Source organism: Centropristis striata, chromosome 1, assembly GCF_030273125.1.
Source record: "Centropristis striata isolate RG_2023a ecotype Rhode Island chromosome 1, C.striata_1.0, whole genome shotgun sequence".
In the NCBI taxonomy this organism is placed as follows: Eukaryota; Metazoa; Chordata; class Actinopteri; order Perciformes; family Serranidae; genus Centropristis; species Centropristis striata.
In genome coordinates, this window is record NC_081517.1 from 41,199,671 (window position 1) to 41,222,678 (window position 23,008).

Below are 23,008 nucleotides of genomic sequence, written 5' to 3' on the forward strand. Positions count from 1 at the left end.
TACATGTTATTTCCTCAAAGAAAATCTAAATAGGTCTACTGTGAGATTTAATGCGGTGAATCTGGGAGAAAAAAAGTTGCTTTTTTCCCACTTTTTTCTCGTAAATCTGCGACTTTTTCCGCAAAGATTTGCCACTTTAAATATCTTAAATCTGCGACTTTTTTTTCTTGTAGATTTGCCACTTTAATCTAGTAAATTTGCAACTTTTTTCTCGAAATATTACCTGAAGTTACCAAGTCCTTTGCCTGATAAAGGGTTAAGGATCTGAGTACACGTCCCACTGTTTTCTCTATCAGTTTTATCTGATTTATCTGAGTTTAGTCGGGGAAAAGTCTACAAAACAGTGATTAAAATGCTTAACACATTTTCCCAGAGCCCAAAGTCAGATCTTCAGATGTGTTATTTTGTGGGCCAACAGTCCAAAAACCCAAAGATATTCATTCCACAGTGATATAATACTGAGACAAGCTACATCAGTGTCTCCTGCTCCAGATGATCCTGGTTGTTACAGTAAACCTGCTGTGAACCTTTTTAATCCAAGAACAATCATTTTTGCATGTTATTTCCTCAAAGAAAATCTAAATAGTTCTACTGTAGGGCTACAGCAATTTTTTAATTTTTTAATTTGGATTCTTTGATTATATGTTTCTTGCAGTGGAAGAAAGAAATGACATGTTATGCTTATAATTTAGAGGGAATTAGTGTACTTTTTACTCCAGGACTGTTATTTGACAGCTTTTGGTACGACCAGCAAGGGCAAAAGGTTTTTTTGATCTGGTTCGTCAGCAGTATTACGGATAAACTTAAACTGGTGAAAGAGTGAAGTGTGGGCTGAAGAAGGAATGTTACATTTTGAAAAGACACAAATTATTTTTTACTTCTTATTTACATCCCGTGATGGGAAATAGCTCTGAATACTTTTAGGAGTAAAAACTTTAAGTTACTTGCATAACCTCGGCTCACTAAGTGCTAACATAGGAGAAAATACACTTTACTATTTTATAATACATTTTAAGAATAGACCAGTGGCTCTGAGCCTTTTATGGTTGCAGAAGAAGTTAGGAACCTTTGCCTCATTTCAGATGTTGATTATTTGTTAGGCGTTTGGAGATTTCTTTGTAAAATGTATTTCACTGAAGACAGCGATGGATGAAGATTCAGATCCGTTACTTAAATAAAAGTACTAATACCACACTGAGGAATTACTCCGCTACAAGTAAAAGTCCTGCAATCAAAACTTAAGAAAAAGTACAAAAGTATCAGCATCAAAATGTAGTTCAATTGGCAAAAGTAAAAATACTTGTTATGCAGAATGGACTCAGATTGTTAAATATGCTCTAAATATATTATTGGATTATTATTGATGTATTTATGTAAGCAGCATTTAAAATGTTGTCATGGTAGGGCTCATTTTAACTTCTTAGTATACAGTTTTGTGGTTTAAAATTGCAGAACTAACAAAATAATTTTAAATTGATCATATTTTTTTTTAATGTTAAATCTCGACCTGAAAGTAACTAAAGCTGGCAGCTAAATGTAGTGGATTAAAAAGTACAAGTATTATATATTGTACGATAGTATAAGTAGTTACAGTAGTAGTTTACAGTAGTTAAGTAAATGTTTTTAGTCACAGTCCACAACTGACTACACGATAATGAATACATGCCTTGAAATGTAATGTATAACTTATTGGATTCCTTTACACAAATGAAGTATTCTAAATACTTTATTTTACTTTTGGAAGACTTACTTTTGTGCAGAGTTCAACATGCAGAACCTCTGCTGGTAGTTGCCTGGTGGCATTAACAGCTTTTAAGAATTATTTGCTATTTTGGGGGATGCTCTTACATGTAGGTGTTTGTCAGTGCAGCAGCAGCACGGTGTTGTGAAATGTGTTGAGCAGTTCTAGAGCCTGTTCGGTTAGTCAGTCGACAAAAGTTTCCTCACCCTCTGGCTACAGTTTGACGCACAAGGAGGCTGAAATCTGGCATGAAGGTCAAGTGTGTGGATGCATGTATTCACACGTTTGTAGCTATTGCATAGTCACTCTTTTTCACTCGCAGTTATACCACCTAAGACTTTAAATCAGATTTTGAGGTTTAAGATGAGCACATTGCCCCTTTAAGTCCTTTCATTTTCTTTAGTTAAGAATCTGAGTACACGTCCCACTGTTTTCTGCATCAGTTTTATCAGTTTAGTCGGGAAAAGTCTACAAAACAGTGATTAAAATGCTTAACAGAGCCCAAAGTCAGATCTTCAGATGCGTTATTTCGTTGGGCCAACAGTCCAAAAACCCAAAGATATTCATTTCACAGCGATATAATACTGAGACAAGCTGCAAATCCTCACACTGGAAGATGAATCAGAGAATAGTTGCTTAAAAAATGATTCATCTCCTTTCAAAATTGTTGCCGATTTAAATTTTTGTCAGAAGACCTAAATGAGGGATTTGTTTGTTGCTGCATTTTGTGTTGGTGTACGAAAGCAGAAACACATTTCTAAAACAAATATTCAGACTGGATTACTCTCCTCCATGACCAGTCAGTGAAGCAGAGCTGCTGCTTACACAACACACGAGTGGAGCCTGGGAACAAACAGGCGCTCGGAGTAACCTTGCCAACCAAAGTGGAAACTCCCCCACGCGTCCATTCATGTGAGGATGTACAGCCATCACTGCTTCCTCACAATGCCGTTTATACTGCGATCGCACACTGAGGCCCGGCCAGAGACGAGCCATCACTAGGCAACAGGCTGAAAGGGAATCCGCAGCACAGCACAGACTCCGTTACTGCTGCTACAGTGAGCTGTGTGGGCTCATGACAGATAACGGTCTGCACAGGGACGACGCTGACAAAACAAAAAACACAGAGGGTCACATTCAAACCAGTCTTCTTCTTCATGGGGCTTTTGATACAGCGACGTGAAAAGCTCTTCTGTTTTGGCTTTGGTGAGGAGAAAATCGCATAAATTATCTCAAGAAGTTCGAAAACAAGACTTACAATAAGGACTATTATGTTTCCAGGGGGCAGATTTGTCCGAGGTCAACGCCGCTTCCGGGTGTGAAAAGTGAAGACAATGTGGAAGAGTCTTAAACCTGCATTCTTTCTAATGGCCAGCAGGGGGCGACTTCATTGAATTTCATGAAAATGACCCTACTTGTGCAGATGATGTTCTTTTGGCTTCATCAGACAGCCTTCAGCATGCATTGGGATGGTTTGCAGCAGAGTGTGAAGTGGTCAGGAGGAGAGTCAGCACCCTCAAGTCTGAGGCCACGGGTCTCTGCTGGAGCGAGTTACTGCCCCAAGTTCAAGCATCTCCATCTACGAAACCGAAAGTAGGTTTCTTTGTAGAGTGGCTGAATTTGGACATCCACAGGGAGCTCGGAGTCGAGCTGCTTCTCCTTCGGGTCGAAAGAAGCCAGCTCAAGTGGTTTTGGCGTCTGGTAAGGATGCCTCTAGGGCGCCTCCCGTTGGAGATGTTGGATGGATTAAAAATGATTGATGATTCCCAAGATTTGTTGCTTTTTAAGGCTACCTTCACATCTTGTGCAAGTGTCTTAAACCTGCATTCTTTCTAATGGTCAGCAGGGGGGGACTCCAATGGCTGCTAAAAGAAGTTAGGTTTTATGAAAGTCTATGAGAAAATGAGCCTCACTTCCGGACCAAAAGATGGCGCCTATTCAGCCCCATAACGGCCGGCGCATACGCCAAAAATGTTTCTAGCTCATACAGCCCACTAAATAGGCCTTAAATGACCTCAGGTTCTGTAGGATTTAAAGTTGAAAAATGTCTTTGACTGTAAAGGAGCATTATTTAGCATTACACAACAACAGAACTCATCTCATTGATTTCCTAATTGATTAATTAATCTCAATATTCTCAAACTGAATTTTTCTTTGGAGTGTTGTTATCCCTGTTCACATCCTGGAACATACTTTGAGCTTGGTCAAGATTGGAAATTGCTGTTCTTGTGGACCTGTAAAGATTGTTATAAAGTGGGCGATTAAAAAAAAAAAAAAAAAGAAACTGATAAAACAAAACTCTTTTCTTAAACCAGAACGATAGACCTGCTATTGGAGGGAACACATGTTCAATATGGAGAATTTAACCTGATTAACTAAACCTGAATATGAAGCCCAACCTGTAAAATAATTAATGAAAAAACCTAAACATCCCTGCACTGAGACACATGTTAAAGTATTCCCTCGTGGATGTAATTAACCAAATAATTTGCTTTATTGAACATATAAGATGCCTTCACACAGGTAACAAAAACAGACAACTGATATGCTTGAAATGAAAAAAGAAAAACCCACATTTTATTGCACTTAAGTTATAAGAAAATAAAATTCTAAGTGAATCAAACAAATACACAATCCCTTTAAGGTTTTTTCTGTCTGTTTTCTTTTTTGCCAGGCAGTTTACATGAACTGAAAAAATAAAACACCTGCAACAAATCTGATTTCTCAAACCAGATCATAAATTAAAACAGAGGGAGAAAACAACGAGAGGAGATAGAGCAAGATTGTTTTCTTTTTTTCTTTTTTAATATACAGTGTTATACCACTTTCACAGTTCAGCTTGAGTTGTGACTCTTGGAGATTGAGACGATTTTTCGTTTGGCTACAATGTTTCTGTTCACATTTGTTGCCTTTTGTGTTTTTATTTTTCCCACTGACAATCCTCGAGGCAGCGGCCGCCCCGGTGATTTAACTGCAACACATGTAACACTAAGACTCCTGGCAGCTCCACCTGTCAGTTGATGCTTGTGATGGTCTCCTCTGTTGCTTCAGACATCTTTGAATGGAACAACAATCACACACGGATACGGACAGTTCTTTCATTCACGTGTTAAAATCGATACATCTGCTAGTTTTTTTTCTTTGCCAGTCCACACAGCATTTGTACATTTCCCCAAAGAACAGGCTGAAAGAGCGTTGTCCCAAGGAATGTGTTTACAAGTTGCCCATTAACACGCTAACACACGCACTCATGCACGCACACACGCACGCCAACAGTGTACATCCCCCTTGTTTCCTCTCTGCAGGCGATCGCGTCAGTATCTGTCGGACACGCTCCCTCCTCTCAGCCTCGTAGAGGCACGTTTGGCTCAAGTTTCAGTGGCAAAAAACAAACAAAACAAAACAAAAATGTCGGATGTTATCTTTTTGTGATCTTCTGTTTTTAAGTCCAAACATATAGAGTTCAATTTGGAATTTTGCCTGGGACTAAAACGTCACAGCAAGTAAAAGTTCCATCTCTCTCTTTTTTTTTCCATTCATCTAGCAGCATAAATACAGTTTGGCCACTGGGAGAAAACAGTAGAGGGGAAGGGGCTCGGGGGGTTCAGGGGCATTAATCCACAGCGCTTGGAGCTTCGCTTCCTCTCGTCACAGCACTGGCATTGAGGAAACCGCCCCAGCTAGACTCTGAAAACTTCTGGACAGCATTGATGTTAATGTGGAGACGGAGCTCCAAACCCAGGTATGTAGAAAACAGAAAGGAAGAACAAACAACTCAAAACAAAAGACAAAAAAAAAAGAAAGAAAAAACCCATGTGACATAATGACAGCAAACCTCAACAGAGCAGGTTTCTAATACTGGGATTTGTTGCTGTTGGCAACTGCGAAGAAAGAAAGAAAAAAAACAAAACATGAGAGAAACCCCTTTCATATGATAAACCGAGAACGTATTGAAATTCACAGTTGTGTTTGTGTGCGATATTGTAAAGAAAAGTACAGAAACCGAGTGAAGAACAAAAAGAACGGAAATGGAGTGACAAGAAACGAGCCTGATTACAGGCTGAACCCTCCAATCACCTCTCCTCAACAACGAGCAGCTCTTTATGTGAAACTGTGTAAAAATTTACCTTAATATCTCCCACCATCTGTCCTACGGTTAATGTTTTCCACGTTCCGGTTGGCCGTTTGAGTGTATGTGTGGGCGCGCACTGATGGGAGGGGGAGGGTTGTGTGTGTGTGGGGGGGGTCTTTAAAAAATAATATATCTCTGTACATCTCAAAATCTGTCAGGCTTGAGCGAAACCAAGTCTCTGTGCGAAGCGGACCCCGAACCGAAAGGGTTGAGAGTCACTTCAAAAGAGTTCAGTCGTCGTCAGTCGTTCCTTTCTTCCTCTCTTCTTTCTCCCAGACAATCGAGGGACAGACCGGTCGTGCCCCGCCGCCCCGTTTGCAGCCCGAGCCCCCTCCGAAATCCACCTCGTTACTGGTGGTGGGGGGGTCAAAAGCGGGGGCTGAACACGTGTGAGGGTCTGTAGCTCTTGTCAGTAACATTTGCCCAAAGGGGGGACGGGGAAGATAATGGTGGAGGACAGGACAGCCCACTGTCTGTGGTGGTGGTTGTAGACTTTGCGAGTTTGGGTGAAGAGTTGTGGGCTTTGGCCCTCCGGTTCTTCTAGGTGCCTCGTCTCCCATTCCCTCTCTATTCCTTCCTCTCGGCGGGTCGCTCTCTTCGTCCTTCCTCACCACGTCCCTTCTCACTTCATGTCCACGTCAAAGTCCAGCACCAGCAGCTTGGTCTCCTCTGTGCCGTTGCGGCTGCCCACCGCGCACACCAGCTTGGTGTTGGAGGCCCGGATGCGCCACACCACACCGCCGCTGCCGCCGCTCTCCAGAGTCACCAGGTTTCGGATGAACTCGCCCGTCTTCAGGTCCCACAGTTTGACCGTGCCATCGTCCGAGCTGGTGATGACAAAGTTCTTGTTGAACTGGAGGCACGTCACGGCGCTCTGGTGCTTGTGGGGACCTGAACACACAAACAAACAAACAAACAAACAAGAGCATTAAAGAAGAGACTTCCCCTGCAGTACTACCAGAGGAACAGCAGTCTAAATTTACTTCCTCATCCACAACGTACTCGCTGCAGGGGAAGAACTTTCTGGAAATATCAGGGGCAGCGTTAGCAGAGCTTCATGTCACTGATGCCTCGCGGCTGCTACAACGTTTGGAAAAAGAATGAAACTGGTTTCTTTTCCACAATAAAAATTGTATCCACTGTTACTGTGCAGTGTTTTGATCACAGGACACAAGCTACAACTGCAAAAAGGTCTTTAATTACTAGAACTTTTATTCAACATTTACCCAAAAAGCAAGCGGTTGCGAGAGTCATCAAAGTCAGGACATGTGATGGGAATTTCTCCTAGATATAGATTGAAAAATGTGACTCAAGCATAATTGTTTGAATTCGTTCAACCACTAAAGCAGAAAAATACAAGGATATACTTTCAAATGTTCATCACCCACAGTTGTATAAAATTAAATAAAAATACGTTAAAGTGTTGTTGCTTTGGTGTGTGCAAAAAGCTGTGTCATGAAAAAAGCAGGCCTATTTATAGACCTTTACAGTTCTTCAAAACTGACCAAAGTGCAAACAGTTAAGTCGTTCGTGCAGGAGGTGACCAAGGTCCTGATTTAGTTCTGCAGGATGTTTTACAGTACAGCAGAAGTCAGAGAGGAGGATCTGAGTGGCAGGACAATTTGAACTTCAGCTTTTTGACTTCCAGAATGGTATTTAAAAAGTAAGCCATAAATCAGTTAATTTTCTGAATCAACTGACTATAATGTAGTTCATTCCTGGCAAGTCGACACTTAAATCCCAGATTCATGTGGAACAAATCTGACAGAATCCCATCAAGTTGCGGAGAATCAGGAAGATTTGAGACTTGGGACTCAAGTTCAAAGACTTACTTGTGATACGCAAACCAATGACTCGGTGCCAGCCTGTGCTAGAGGTAGGCCACCATGCCCGACATAAAGTTAACTGCCATTATCATCAAAAATTTAAACAGGATTTTTAATTGTGCAGATGCACCATTTCACAAAGCAAAAGCCACCTGCAATGAGTTTGTCTATGGTTTAAGTTCCTCATCTCCACTTAACAATTTTCATGCAAGTGGGGTGGGGTTTAACAAGTTTTTACTTCTTCCCACCCCTTTTCAAATATGTTGTGGCATTTTATAGAGTGCTTGGCTGCCTTATCAGTGCAGGAGTCACTAGGGCTGACTCCTGTTGATGCATTATTATTATTGTATTGTTGTTGCATATTTGAAATAAATCATTCAAATCAAATCAAAAATCAAAAATGCAGGAAACCCTGTCCTGAGCCTCGTAAGGTATAATTTACTCAAAAACAGCCACTTGTAATGAATGAATAGATGTGGAGAAGATACAGAATAACTCTGTGAGCCAACAGGAGGACCCAGCTCTTGTTCCTGAAGCTGCTGTCACAGAGTAGTAAAGTGTTCCTCCTGCAGCAGCTCCAGGACTCGGCCTGTCACCGTCACAGAGGCTAAGCAGCTCCAGCTACACCTCCGTCTGCTGTGTGTTGGAGTGCTGGCAGCTGGCAGGACGCCACACTATAAGTGAAGATGGCGGCTGTTGCTGCCTTCATTGAGGTGACTTTATTTGTGATTGTACGCGTGCAGTGACTTAAGATTTCCCTAAGGGGCTTGAAAATGATATCTTAATTAAATCAATTAGGGCGACACAAAGCCCAAACAAGCGCAGAATCAAGTGTTTTTTTTTTCTTTTCACACAAGCTTGCTATTTCATCCAGACACATTCAATTTCTTCACGCATTCAGAATCCATTTGCAGAGAAAATTTGTTGAAATCTACGAGCATTCACATATTTTCCATTTGTGCCTACAGTTGGTTAAAAGACTGTTATTTACCAAGTACACAATGCTGCTCTGCACCAACCCCCAACATGCCCGTCTCCCTCTCCTCCTCCTCCTCCTCCTCCTCCTCCTCCTCCTCTCTGCACAACAAAGCCTGCTCCATCATTACCTTTACTCTCATCAGCTGACAATGTCGACCCTGTTGTCTGTCTATTGTCTTATCAAAACACACTAATGAATAGCAGAAATTGTCCGCTGACCTAATTATGTGACCTACAAAGTCCCCAGGCCTTCATCCCTCCACTGTAGTCACAAGAGAAAGACACACACATCCTCCCCCCGGTCGGTCTTATCCCGCCCTCCCTCCCTCTTGCTCTCTCTCTTCAGACTCTCACTGGGGCATCCCTTTGTTCAGCCGGGGTGTGTTGGTGTTTGTAGGACCAGCATGCACGGTTGTAGTTTGCTAATGAGGGCATTTAGGGGTGGGGCGCTGGTGGCTGCTGCTGCTATTCAGAAAAGGATTTCCAACTTCCTGTGAGGCACCGGCACCGCTGCTGCTAATGGAGTTTGAACTATTCAAACGGACACAAAGGAAATGAGAGTGTAATCAGGACCAGCAGGCCCACAAGGTGTTCGCTGTGTGTACACACACACACTCACACACACACACTTTATAGTCTGGGTTTTAATTGGACTGTCTGTTTCAAGCAATGTCCCATCTTATGTGTTTTTTGTTGTTGTTTAAGGCTGCTGTCGCCATTTGTCTTAGTTCAGGTTACATTTATTTGTATATTTACAGGTTAGTGTGCGTCTGAGTGGTTCTGCAGCCTGTTGCCTAATGTCTTCACTTAGAACAGTCTCTACCTACACTAAAACCTAACAAAAGTAATTAAATAGTACTCTTTCTTATTCGTTTCCTCACAGAGAAACATCCAAATGAGTGAATGATCCCTGTTTTTACCCGTCAGCCATCAAGGCCTTATATTTGTTTGAGCTGTTACATTTTTTCTCCTGTTTTTTTTTTCATATTCCCACTATTTATTAATTTTCGCTTTGATTTATTCATTTTCAATCTAGCAATGAAAAGAAATGCACTTAATTTCATTGTACGTGTGACAATGATAATGAAGATATTCTTTTCTATTCTAAAACATTGTTGCAGAGAGTGATGTTTCACCTACTGAAGTGCATTATTCAGATAACGTGGTGCAGAAAAAAATATCAACTAGTGACAGAAATGAGGAGATGTGCAACAGGCCAAAAGGGTAATCTGAGTCGTGGGAAAAATGTTTGAGACATGAAGGAATGTAGGATTTTATGCATGTCCGTGGTCATGGTTCGGTATTGTGGGAGCCCTCAGAGTCCTTCCAGGGTTCTTGCAGCTTAAGAGAATCAGATTAAGACTTTTTAAGGCTTTTTAAAATGACGCTTGGAATGAAATTTCATTTTATTTTATGACCAATTTTAAAAAAATAAACTAATTTGGGGGAAAAAGGGAGAGAAAAAAACCCTGAAAGTTGCGTTTAGACATTATTGCCCAAATTTAATTGAAACATAAAACATGACTTTTCTCATGGTGGAGAAGAGGATAAAACAGATGCCTGGTGTTTGTTGGCGAGTTTTCTTGGCCATTCTGTGTTTTTTACTCTGCCTGTGGGATTCTACAACCCAGATTCCCATCGAGTTTGAAAAACTTTTGCATAAAATACACAAGCCTCTTATGCACCAATGAGAACCGTTTTTTTTTTTTTGCTGTAAAATATTGGTTTAATTAGCAGTTTTGGTTGAATGTACTGTCATCAGGGTGGCTTTCTCCTTCATTACGATATCATTCAAAGAATGAAATACTCAACTTGTTTTGTCGTCTGCTTATGTAGCTTGCCTTCCTCAAAACATGTGATTGATAGAAACAAAGAGCAAAAACAGGAAACCCAAGGCCAAATAAATGTGATGCTGCTCTATCATTTCAGAGACCAGGAAGCGACTTTTTCTCAGATTTTCTCTCCAACAGACGAGCGACCGTTTCAACAGTGTCACATCTGTTTACGATGTTTAATGTGCTTGACTTAGTGCAGAGTGAATCCTAACCAAACAAAATAAAATGGTGCTAAAACTTCACTACTGAATGACTCAGAGTCTACACAACTATAGGTGGGGAATTCCCTTAAGCCTAAAATTATAAAGACGCCATCAAATGTCTCCAGAAAACTGCTGAAGTAGACTCCTAAACAGTGGTTATTCCTATTGCAAGTGAATGCAGCATCAAACTTGTGGCCTTGTCTGTTCTAAATAACAGTAACTATACATCACAGAACTGAGCATTCATGTCAGTTTAACTGTAAATGTCCTGCTGTAAACACTGAATAAACTCTTTGGTAACGCTTTATAATAAGGTCCTTAATAACCGTTAATAACAAGTAATAAGGCATTGTTCTCCCTTTAGATCCGGTAGTTGCAAAAAGCATAGTTAACTTATAGTTAACTTATAATAGATGAGCAATAAAGTATATTTTAATATCAATAAGCAAACAAAATAAGATTAATAAAGGCATGGCAAAGACATAATGGGTGGGTCATGGGTGTTTGTAATGCTATTATTAACACTTATATAAGCTTATAAACACACAATAATGTTAATAAGCATCTTGTAAGGACTTACAAGGGCCTTATTACTTGTTAATTAATGGTTATTACAAGGACCTTAATATAAAGCGTTACCTACTCTTTTTTTAGTCCTGACCATTTTTTTTTCCATCTTTAGGGGAGGTGTACATTCAAGTTCTACGTTTAAACTAAAACGTTGACTCACCTTGCAGTGTTTGCAGGCACTGGCCCGTCTTGATGTCCCAGATCTTGACAGTGGAGTCTGCGTTGCCTGAGACCAGGATGTTGTCTTTGAGCTCCATGCCGCTGGTGAGGGACTGATGCCCCGTTAGCGTGTGTATGCAGTTGCCCGTCTCCACGTCCCAGACCCTTATAGACGTGTCCAATGAGCCGCTCACCACGTGGATCCCATCAAACTAGAAGGCAGAGACGATCAGAAGTTCAGCCTCGACACTTTATTTTTCATTTCGAAAGCCGACTGGATGCTGATGAAATTCATTCTAAAATGGCTGAAAATTAAACTGCCACTTCGAGACAACAGTAGGCGTCACCTTAACCGGCTGCTGATGCAGTTGGAATTGATACTTACGCTGCGTACTTTGTTTCTATTAACAAACTTCAGATTAAACTCATTGAAATGAATGAATTTTATTGATCTGTTAAACTTTGCTTTGTGTTCACACGTCCAACAGCGTGCGCCGACACTTTAAGAAGCCTAATGATCCGGCGTGCTACAAAAAAACAATCTATCAGTGCAGTAAACAGCCTCCTCTCTGGGGGTGATGGCACCGGCTAAAAGTGCACCGTAATCACACAGAGTGGGCGCGAGGACATCTTAGAGGACACAGAGGGATGGATTCTTTTCACAGGATGAACAAACAACCACACACACAGACGCATGATTGAAGAGGACACAATAACACATTTAGAAAAACCGATAAAAATGTAAGCGAAATCAGATTAGATTGTCTTGTTTACAGCTTTTTGTGAGTCACGATGGCAAAGCCACTGCCTGAGAACAAAAACTGAATGATAACACAACTATTTATATGTCCCAATATCAAGAACAGCTGACAGAACAGACATACATTCAAACTTAGCCTAGCTATAATGGTGGAGATGATATGCCACTAAATTGAAATGTGCTGCACCACAAATGCATTAAGATTAGTTATTAAATATTTTTTAACTGGTAATTGTGTAAGAGTTACTAACTGAAACAACTGGCAAACATAACATTAATGTGCTAATATGTATTGTCATTTTTATTGTTTGTTTTTATTCTTATTTTTTTTTGTAAAGCACTTTGTGTTGCATTTTTATGTATGAAAAGCGCTATATAAATAAAGTTTGATTTGATTTGATATTTTTAGATTGAAATACACTTGATTAAATTTGATTAAATTGCTGCAAACCGCGAAGATTTTAAGTAAAATTCAACAAAAATAACACAATCTGCACTTAAAATATTAGACTAATGCCCAAAATTGAAGCATTATCTGATATATTCCTCTCATTCTTACCTGCATGAATAATTCAAACTCACATATTTGTTATTGTGCGCAGATAAAAATAAAAACAATTTATTACCTACGGAATATTTACACTGGCAGTGAAGTGGAATATTTAATTTGGCTCCATAAACTGTTTGTGATGCTACAGTGACTTCTTGTTTACTGTACATAGATTTCCTTTTATTGGATGGTGCGATAGTTTCCTAGCAACTAGTTTACAGTCTTTATTAGACAAGATGACCTTTTAATGGTTTTCAACCATTTTTTATCAAATTACTGGTTCTTCGTTTCGTATCTGTTTATTTCGGTCAATACATGTCATCAAAACAGAAGCAACAAACCAGAAAAAAAAAACATTGATCAAAGTAAACAACATGTAAGCAGAGAGAGAAAATTGATGATAGACCTTTGGACCGAAAAGGCTGAAGCATAGCTTATTACGCCTACCCTGTTACAACTTTACAACAAAAATTAGAAATGTACAATCTGTTATTTATCAACAAAAGAAATAAGCAGTCACAAAAGAGAGAAAAGAAAGAAGCTGATTACTCATTACTCTAACTTATATAAATTAATCATCCTATTTTTAAGTATTTTTTTTAATAAGTTAATGGTATTGCAAGTTTTCAAGTCTTTCTCCAATTTGTTCCATAAATTACAGCTGTTACCGTGGTGCATCGTGATTTGGTGTTAGTTCTGGTTTTTAACTTTGTAAATATACACACCCCTCTGAAATGATAATGGCTTTGTCTTAGATTGAACATTTTCTGAATACAGTCAGGCAGCATGTTGTTGTTAATTTCTTGTTTCAGTTTGTAGTCCTTGTTGTGTTGACCAATCACAATGCAATCTCAGAACCCATCAGCTATTGTGTGACGACTATTTATTAGCATTTAAAGTGTACCAATGCAAAAAGAAACCACACACACACTTAAAGCCTCCTCTTGCACACAACTTAATGCGTCTCTGAAGCTGCTTACCTGTAACGAGTACACTCTGTTGGTGTGGCCCTGCAGAGTGTGGAGGCAGGTCTCCGTCTCGGGGTCCCACACTTTGACCATGAAGTCGTAGGCACCGCTGACCACCCGCCGCCCGTCGTACTGGACGCAGCGCACCGCCGCCACGTGGCCCATGAGGACGTGTAAACACTGACCTGTCTCAATGTCCCAGACGCGCAGCGTGGCATCGCGAGAGCCACTGACCACCCTGAGAGGAAACCAGAGAAGACACGAGTGAGCTTTGTGTGGTCGGGCTCAAAGTTATTATAGTTAATGAAAACGAACGAAATAACGAAAACTAGAATTGAAAAAACATTTTTGTTAACTGAAATAAAAATAAAAACTAGAGTTTTTTAAAAAACGATAACTAACTGAAACTGTATTGTGTGGTTACAAAAGTAACTAAAATTATAGTGAAAATGTCCTTAGTTTTCGTTTTTGTCAACTTTTTTCATTCATAATTCGGTGTTTCTATTTGAACATGCAACACATGGTGAATATGTTTACTGAGACTGTCTACACTCGAACCAAAATTCAAAACACTCGGAACTGTAAGAGTTAATAACCTTATTGGGGCTGAGATGGATAAACCAAAGGAAATAAAGGCAAAATTTATTATGACCTCTTTGAATCTGGCACCCAACACATAGCCCATTACAAAAAAACTAAAACTAACACTAAAACTAATAAAAACTAAACTAAAACTAAGCATTTTCAAAAACTAAAAACTAAACTAAAACTAGAAAACTCACTCTAAAAACTAACTAAAACTAACTGAATTTGAAGACAAAAAATTCACAACGAAATTAAAACTAAAACTAATGAAAAATCTATTATAACCTTGGTCGGGCTGCACAATATGGTAACAAAAACAAACAAAAAAAAACCCCAACATATAATTTTGACAGATATTACGACTAGGATATTATTCACAATTAGTGGGAATGAAAATGTCTGCATCACACTTTTAATTTTCACCCGCAAAAAGAGACATTTGTTTGGTTCTGTAACAAACAAACATGTTTTCTTACATCTGGAGAACAAGATTTGTATGTTAATGCATCTCTGCAGCACTACACAACAACATTTAAATGCTGTCTTGTCACAGATTTTGACAAGATCACAGCTTCTGCAATTTAAATAATGCACTTGGTGTTTCAAAAATATTTTGACTAATTTAAACGACAGTCAGTGGTTGAATGTAATGAGTTGGAACTGCTGTGAATTTAATCGTCTTTATGTCGAGCTTCACTTTCCCACAGGTGGAACGTGGCAGGTAACTGAATCTGTAGGATTAAAGGCAACGCTGTGATTCATACTGTGGCAGCTGCATTGACAGAATAATGAGACAGGTATGAACATTTTCTTTCACTCCTCCGACATCGAGTAACCTACAGCGTCACATTCATGTTCGTACTTGAAAGCACAAAAACACCCATTTAACTGAAACAGCCGCCCTGCAGCGGTGTCTTCACCCAGAGTGGAGGAAGAAAAGATATATTATAGGTTATAGAAAGGGAAACTCCCTTTAGGGAATGCTGTTTTTCAGATTTTTACTGTAAGAACAGTTTGTACTGAGGATATTATATAAGGTTATTATTGAAATATGTGAGACGGGGAAAAATATATTCAAATCTGGTCACTGATTGACACCACTTTCCTTAATTTCCATCAGAGTCCCGACACTTTGCTAAAGACTGAGACAGAAATCCCTCCATATTATCAATGCATGCTGTAAATACACACAGGACATACTCTTTATTTATTACAAAATGCCTCACAGTGCAAATAGATGGAGATCACCAACATGGTATTCACTGTATGCCTGCAGCTCGCGGCATTTACACTGAGTGAGTAATCAAATGCTACACAAAAACCTTGGTGGGCCCTAAGGCGAAAAGAGCACTTTGAGTCTCAGGAGTGTAATACTGAGTGAGCGAGCGAGCAGCAGTTCACTTAAGACGGCTCACAGGGTCTATTTAATCACTATGAGACCACATGCTCACTCTCATACGGATACTGTCCTCTCAATGTTGCAGAGATGCTCTTTTAGCTTTCTGTTAAGTCGAGCGCTATGATTCTAATAATAACAGAACACACGTGCACATTAAAGGAGCAGGCCAAATGTTTACTCGCTTTCTTACTGACAGTTCGATAAGGAAATATTCTATTCTTTACACATTTTACACATTTGATGGTGGATTTCGTTACCTTTGGACTGAGCCGAGCTAGCAGATTCCCTCTGCCTCCAGTCTTTATGCTAAGCTAACCTAATCATCTGCTGATAACAGCTTCATATTTAACCAAGCAGACATGAGTGTTATTGATCTTCTCATGTAACTGTACTAAGCAAATTATTACATTTACTGTTGTTTATTTTCTCCATTAATCAATGAGTTGTTTGGTCTAAAAAAATGTCTGAAAATAGTGAAAAATGTCCAAGATGTCCTCAAATGTCTCAAAGCTATTTGTATTTATTTTTTTGTCTTGTCATAGAGGAGAAAGGAAACCAGAAATATTCACATTTAAGAACTGGAATCAGAGTTCTCTTTTCTTAAGAAACTACTCTCATTATCAAAACAGTTGTTGGTAAATTCAATAGTTAACAACTAATCAATGAATCTTTGCAGCCAGCAAGTTAAGGTTTCGGTACTGGTTTTCTACAAACGTATTTGTATAGCTCACTAATGAACATGTGGATTTATTTCGGGCTGCAACTAATGAACTAATGACAAATCCTTTTTAACCTACATTCAGTTGAATACAGTATGAAAAATAGATATCTAAAGGTCAAATTTTAGTTTTTTGTATGTATATACACTCATTCTGAATTTGATGCATTCCTTTTTTTATGTTTTACACAGCGTCCCAACTTTTTATGAATGGTGTTTGTAATAAGGCCTACTGAGATGGAGCCATACCTTTTCTCATGTAGGTGCATGCAGCGCACTGTTGAGGTATGCCCATAGAGGGTGTGGATACATTCTCCTGTCTCTGCGTTCCAGACCTTGAGTGTGCGATCAGTGGAGCCGCTGATAATAATGTTGTCTCGCATCTGGGATGACCACACGCCCCCTGTGTGGCCCACCAATGTGCGCAGACACTGAAAAAAAATCACAGAAGAAGAGTTTTGATCAGTATTTATTCTCACGGCCAACAGACTCAGGATATAAGAAAAGTAAGTTTCAAAGACATTCAGGGTGACTTCATACATATTTCACATTTGAGTTTGTAAAATCACATTTGCACATTTGTCCCACTGTGACCTCCTCTTGCCTTCAGGGGGTAAAAAAAAAGACAAGTGAAAGGATATTTCTGTGACCTCTTTTGGTAAGGAAGTTGCTGAATACCTGCTGCTGCTGCTGCGATGGGACAAAATCTCTCCCTGAGCTTTTATAATTGCTTTTACTTATCTGTTGGGAGAAAAAAAGCGGACAATTCATTCTCTTTGCAGAACGGTTTGACGACTGTCTTCAATAAAAAAATAAAAAAAGCGCACATTCATCCTCATTAGGGATGGTAGATTAACTATTGATTGCAGTAGTTATGGAAATCTTTCTGATCAATTGAATTTGCGTTTCCACACTTTCTAATTTGTCCCTCGATTTAATTATCCTAAATGCATTAAATTAAAATTCTTCTGGGAGCGGGGCGGCCTGTGGACGAGGTCGGTGGCGAGTCTTGTGGTTATGTCAGGTTCAGAGTGGAGCGTGTCCGTGAAGTGTTCAACATGTGACCTCCTGACTGCAGCTGATAAGCTGCTGAGCGGTGAATGGCGGCGCAGGGCGAAAGGTTTTATTGCAGCGAGTGGAAGATGATGCTGCAGCCTATCTCCCCTCCTCTCTGTTGCACGATAAAGAGAATCACTTCATTAACTGAGGGCCAGTGTGGCATGACCTGACAATCAACCTCACTACAGTGTTAAAAGTCTCTCTTGTTTTATCACCATGGTCCTTTTTCTTCGCTTTATTCAGCAGTGAAAAGAATAATACTGCAGCTGCACAAACATCTGGCCCTATTACAATTTACTGTGCGTTTAAAACATGGCAGACACATGGCAAATTTGTGAAAATTCATCGGGACAATATCGGGATTATTTACAGCTTTGTGACGGTCCAAGATGATTTTTAATCCGCATTTGTGACAAATATTTGCTCTTCTTCTGAAACGCTTAACCACGGGCCTGCAGTTTATTGTAATCACACTCTCAAGGATGCAGGATTTTGAATTGTGAATCGAAGCCAGCGGTTGAGGATCCAAAAACAAGAATCACAGCCTGTGAATAGAGCCTACTCACACACTGCGTAGGAAGACAGAATACCTGAAATGAAGGGCTTAAGCGTCGTTATCGGCCCATGAAACAAACATAAAATGAGGCCGTCCCTGAGAATGAAAGAAAGATTTGCATTCTTTTAATGGACCTTCTCTTTGAGGCTTTTTATACAATGCTTCACATTTTGCATTATATTTTCTATTTATTTAAAGAAAACTGTGGGAGAGTATCCAGTACAGCAGCCAGAGAGCTCTGGAGCGGGATTCACCAAATGGTAGGCGGTTCGGACAAGGACCGTACGACAGTCGTGTCTAAACCCATGACCGATTTCTGATAACTAATCCTGTTAATATGGCAAAAGCTGTACTTAATTGAGCCGAATCAAATCGCTTTTTTACTGTGCGTTGACAGTTCACTGGTACAGCGAGAGAGAGGTGACCACATGAATGACTGACCTGCTATTTTCTGGCTACAGATTGAGACCGTAATCGTTTCCTCTGGTCTCACATCGAGAGTAAAGTAGCACCACGCACCTTGACCACGTTTGGTGAGTCAGCTTTCTCCGCTACGAACATTACTGGCACACAGTTCCCTTCCAGGCTCAATAAGCACCTACACATGTGCATGAGAATAACACTAACTCCATTCAAGCCAAGATTCAAATGCCTGGCAGGGAAGTCACAGGTCCATTTCTCTCTCTAGGAAAAAATAAAACCAAGAGAAAAATGTGCAGCTCAAAGCTCTGCAGTCTTTTTTAATACAGTCACATTTTAATTTAGGAGAGGTTTGGAGACAACACTCCCTAAAATACTCTTGTGTTAGGCCTCAAGGTCTGGAATTTTCTACAGGTGTGGTTGACAAGATGCAGAAGGTATGTGGTGATTTTCATGGCTTTGGCATAAAGCATATCCTAGTTAAAGATAATTAAAAATGACTTATTATTGACGAGGTCCGATAGAAAATCCCAGTTTTTGAGAAATGTTTGAACTGATATAGTTAACGTTTAGTCTTAGCAACACGCTAAATGAGCAGATTTCCAGAACCAAGAAGACTCATCTATTGAAGTGAAGCCTCATACAAGCATTTTTACCTCACAGCACCAAAATAAAGTGGTGGGTGTTAATTTGACACTGTAAGTAATGAGTAATTCCCATATCTCTAATCATCCTAAAAAAAATATTACTGTTCAGTTCACAGCTACAATAGACTGTGTTATCTGAAAAGAGGAGAAGGTAATATGGGTATCCATGCAGCTGAAGCATGTGGCGGAGGACACCTCTCCCTGGGTAGAACAGCGGTCCACAGGTCTGCCATCTTAGATCGTCCTGACAGCCGAGACTGCTGCTGACAGGCTCCACTGAGGACATGCTCTGCTCTGTTAAGCACCAGGCAGCCGCCACCTTCTGATGCAACGAGATGTGTGCGGCTGTTTATGTGCGAAAGAGATTGACATCTTTCACTGCTGCTGGAGGACACGCAGAGACAAAGGTCCATCAGGTAAAGACAGAGAGCCTTCAGGTGTTGTCTTGCCGCTTCAGCAGGAAAAACAAGGTTTCGGAAATTCTTCCAGACCACAAAATCCTAACTGCACAAGCCGGATTCAACGGATTAATCACTGTGCCTGTTCAGTCTCTGATGCAATGCTTTCACCGCAATCAAATCCCCATTGTCTTTACCTGATCGCTAAGTAACGGCCCGGTGCTTTCAGAGGTGTGCAGGCATTTACATATAATGTGCTCGTATAATAATAATAAGTCTGATTGCTTCACAGCGAGGGTTCAATTCCCTGTGTTTTATAGAACAATAAAAATCAAGGGCAAGACAAAGCTGGCAGCAAAGATGAAACATCAGCAGATATTTTGGAGCTTTAGTAATGCACAGAGGAGTATTTGTTAAAATACATCAAAATTAAACCACGTTTATGCAAATTACCCTGTCAAAATGACAGGACGCTTTGCTTTCTTTGGTAAAAAATGCCCAGCAATGTTTGAAAAATGCACGATTGGCAAACAGATCTTGAACGGAAGAAAAGTATGTTTGACAGATTCATTAAACAATTGAAACATCTGTTACAATCTTGCCAACATCGCAACTATTTAGAGACGTGTCGGGGATGCTGTGTGTGGAGAAAACATGAGATAACATGTTGAGGCTGCAAAGAGATGCAACACCACTTGATTCCCTCCACACTGTCCCATCACAGGGGGAATCTTTTTGATCGCTCTAAATTGAACACAAGGTTTCTGAGGAAAAGGCAGAGAAGAAGAGGTGTTAACGCCGCTCTACCCCTGGCATGACTTGTCTATACTGTGACCAATTTCTTTTTCCGTCCCATCAATTTAAATCCTCTACCTGCAGTGCGAGCCGCCGGAGCTGCATTTCAAATCTCTCCTCTGAAGAAAAAAGGACAGGAGTAGCCGCTGATCTCTGAGAGTCTGAGCCAATTTACCCTGTAATCTATAACCGACCACCAAATTCATTATTGCAGGCACGGCTTCTTTTTTCTGATCTGCGAAAAACAACCCAAAATCAAATAAGCTTTCTATTCAGAGCATGTAGAAAAAGAGAACCGCGTCATGCCTCGAAAGGAGAATGTTTAAAGAGCAGATCAGAGTTTTTCGTTAATCATCACAGTGCTATCTCTTATTGATCCAATTCTAAATAAGAACTAAGTTCTGGTGTTAGCCGCTGAGCTGTGGACGGGCACCCTGAGCTTTCACTAAAGTTGGAGGATTAATGTGAGAGGTAAAAGGCGAGCCAAGGTCAAACAAATCACTTAAAAAGGAAGATTATGGAGCAGATATTATTTGCAATATGAAGGAAGACAAGGAATGGATATTGGCAAGTGGGTTGGGAGCTGCGAGAGACATTCATCCGAGGGACATCACCTTGAAATCACTGATAGCCACTTTACGGGCCCGCACCTCACGAGGACAAACTGGCAACGAGGAAAACGTAGCAATAAAGTCCTCAAATACGCTGGCAGAGACCATAAAGAACGTTGACAGCGGAGGAAAAACAAATGCAGGTGCTGGTAATCCCATTGTATTTTTACTTTACAGTTTTACTGGCATCGACAGCCACTTCACCCGAAATGGTCGACTAGTCTTAATTGGCCATTCCTCTCCAGTGAGAGATTCTCTCTCTGGTGTCGAGAGCTAAAGAAGCAAAGAGATGAAATCCACAGAGGAGGGTTTTTGCTCTGAATACAGCACCCAAACAGCAAACGGATTTAGCCTCATCTCTTCTTCATGAGTAATGTAAACAAACAAGTCGGAGGCGGATTAGCGTTGTAGAAACCGAAGACAATATAGCTTGCGTCTGTGACGTCGGAGCGGCTGCAGGGTGGTTTCGTAGAAAGCCGCTGAGCCTGCTGGTGACTCATCACAGACTTCCACCACCAACGGGGAGCCGCTTGCAGCTGTAACTCAACAACCTGTCATCCAGATGTTAGTTTGTGGTTGAAGGAGAGCCAAATCGTGCTCCATGCCTATCGGATGACCTTGGCGAGATCTGTTCAGATCAGCAAATACTGTGACTGATATGCGTGTAATCACCAGTTGGCTAAATGCCGACTTCACTATCTGTTGGACCGAATCTTTAAAGCAATGCAAAGTGAGCTCTCTCTGGTCTATTGTGTCAATCAGAAAGAGAAACGCACTGCAGTGTGATTCTGCAGAATAGCAACTTCTCTAAAGGCTTTTCTTTGAATGCATTTTTATTTGTGTGCACAGCCCGCACTTATCTCAATTATCCACCGAGTAAAAGTGAAAGAAAGAGTGGAAAGAAATACGCAACAACAGTTTTCAGATGATTTTTTTGTTAAAAAAAAGCTCTTTTGAAAATGGAGTCCAACACCGAGGCATGAAAGAGCAGCGATTCACTACAATCTGTGAACCTTTCTCCAGTACCAGAGTACAACCACTGCTTTTCTTTTTAATACACAGCGTAAAGCTGCAGCCAAGGCCTGTGTGGCTGCAGCAGCCTCAGCTATGAATACTAACACCTCTTGCGGACATGTGCTGTGTAACAAGTCTGCGAAACGGCAAAATATAAGAGGAGAGAATAGACGGAGATAGAATGGAGTCTCGCCAGGGTGTTTTTACACAACAGGGTGACTGTTATTAATACTAACTATCAGGTTAGTGATACAGAAAGTTTTCACTTACAAAGTGGCTGCAACTAACGATTTTTCTCATTATCAAATATTCTGCTGACTATCTTCTTCACTAATCGATTGTTTTGTCTTTAAAATGTCAGAAAACAGTGAAAAATATCCATCCATCTTCCTTAAGGGGGCTGTAGAGGACATTCAGAACATTATTATAGCAGTAAAAAAACTATTTACTATGTAAACATTTAGTGGAGTGATGGCTTCCTGACCGCAGAATGAAGTCACGCTCTCTCTCTGTGTGTGTTTTAACTCAAGCTTTTCTTCTCTTTGTTGACAGTAAACATGGCGATGTCACAAAAGCATAATGACTCACTGTGGGTTCCCCCTCAGGTTACACTGTCCCCACTTCTTTCCTTTTTTAGGACTGTTCGCAGTGCTGATTGCACAGTTAGCATAAGGCTCGTATCCATTAGGTAGTTTTCCCTCTAGTGAGCCGTATGGGTGTGGCTTGGGAGAGAGGATCTGCCCAACTTCACCGTTAGCGACTCAGCTACTAACTCGTCGACGCTGATTGGATATGGTTGAGGCGGGATATGAGAGTAGGACTCGACACAACCACAACATAGCAGCTGCTTTTTTAAAAGAAATAAGCAGAGCAGACTGAGAATCTAGAATAAGAAACAAAAATAAGAGAAAACGATGGACAAAGGAAACAGAAGACAGCCGACAAGTCAGCGTCACGTCACTGACTTCATGGTCAAAATTGTTGCTGAATAATCACGGAAGTGTCACAGAACTATTTACATCACATTCAAACTCCGTCAGTTAGCCGCTACAAAAGTACCTGTATGGAAACACAGGCCAAGAGG

At 40.4% G+C, this 23,008-nt stretch overlaps 1 protein-coding gene across 2 annotated transcripts in view; it reads right to left on the reverse strand.

Annotated features, from left to right (window-relative positions):
* Positions 1–4,299: 4,299 nt before the first annotated feature.
* The window catches only part of fbxw7 (F-box and WD repeat domain containing 7), a 145,593-nt gene continuing 126,884 nt past the window's right edge, over positions 4,300–23,008 (reverse strand). For both annotated transcript variants that reach the window (XM_059342530.1, XM_059342538.1), the window contains 4 exons: positions 16,674–16,855; positions 13,735–13,960; positions 11,446–11,656; positions 4,300–6,764 (listed from right to left, as the gene is read on the reverse strand). In XM_059342530.1, the coding sequence (XP_059198513.1) occupies positions 6,496–6,764; positions 11,446–11,656; positions 13,735–13,960; positions 16,674–16,855 (888 nt within the window). In that variant the 3' untranslated portion in view covers positions 4,300–6,495. The remainder of the gene's footprint in view (positions 6,765–11,445; positions 11,657–13,734; positions 13,961–16,673; positions 16,856–23,008) is intronic.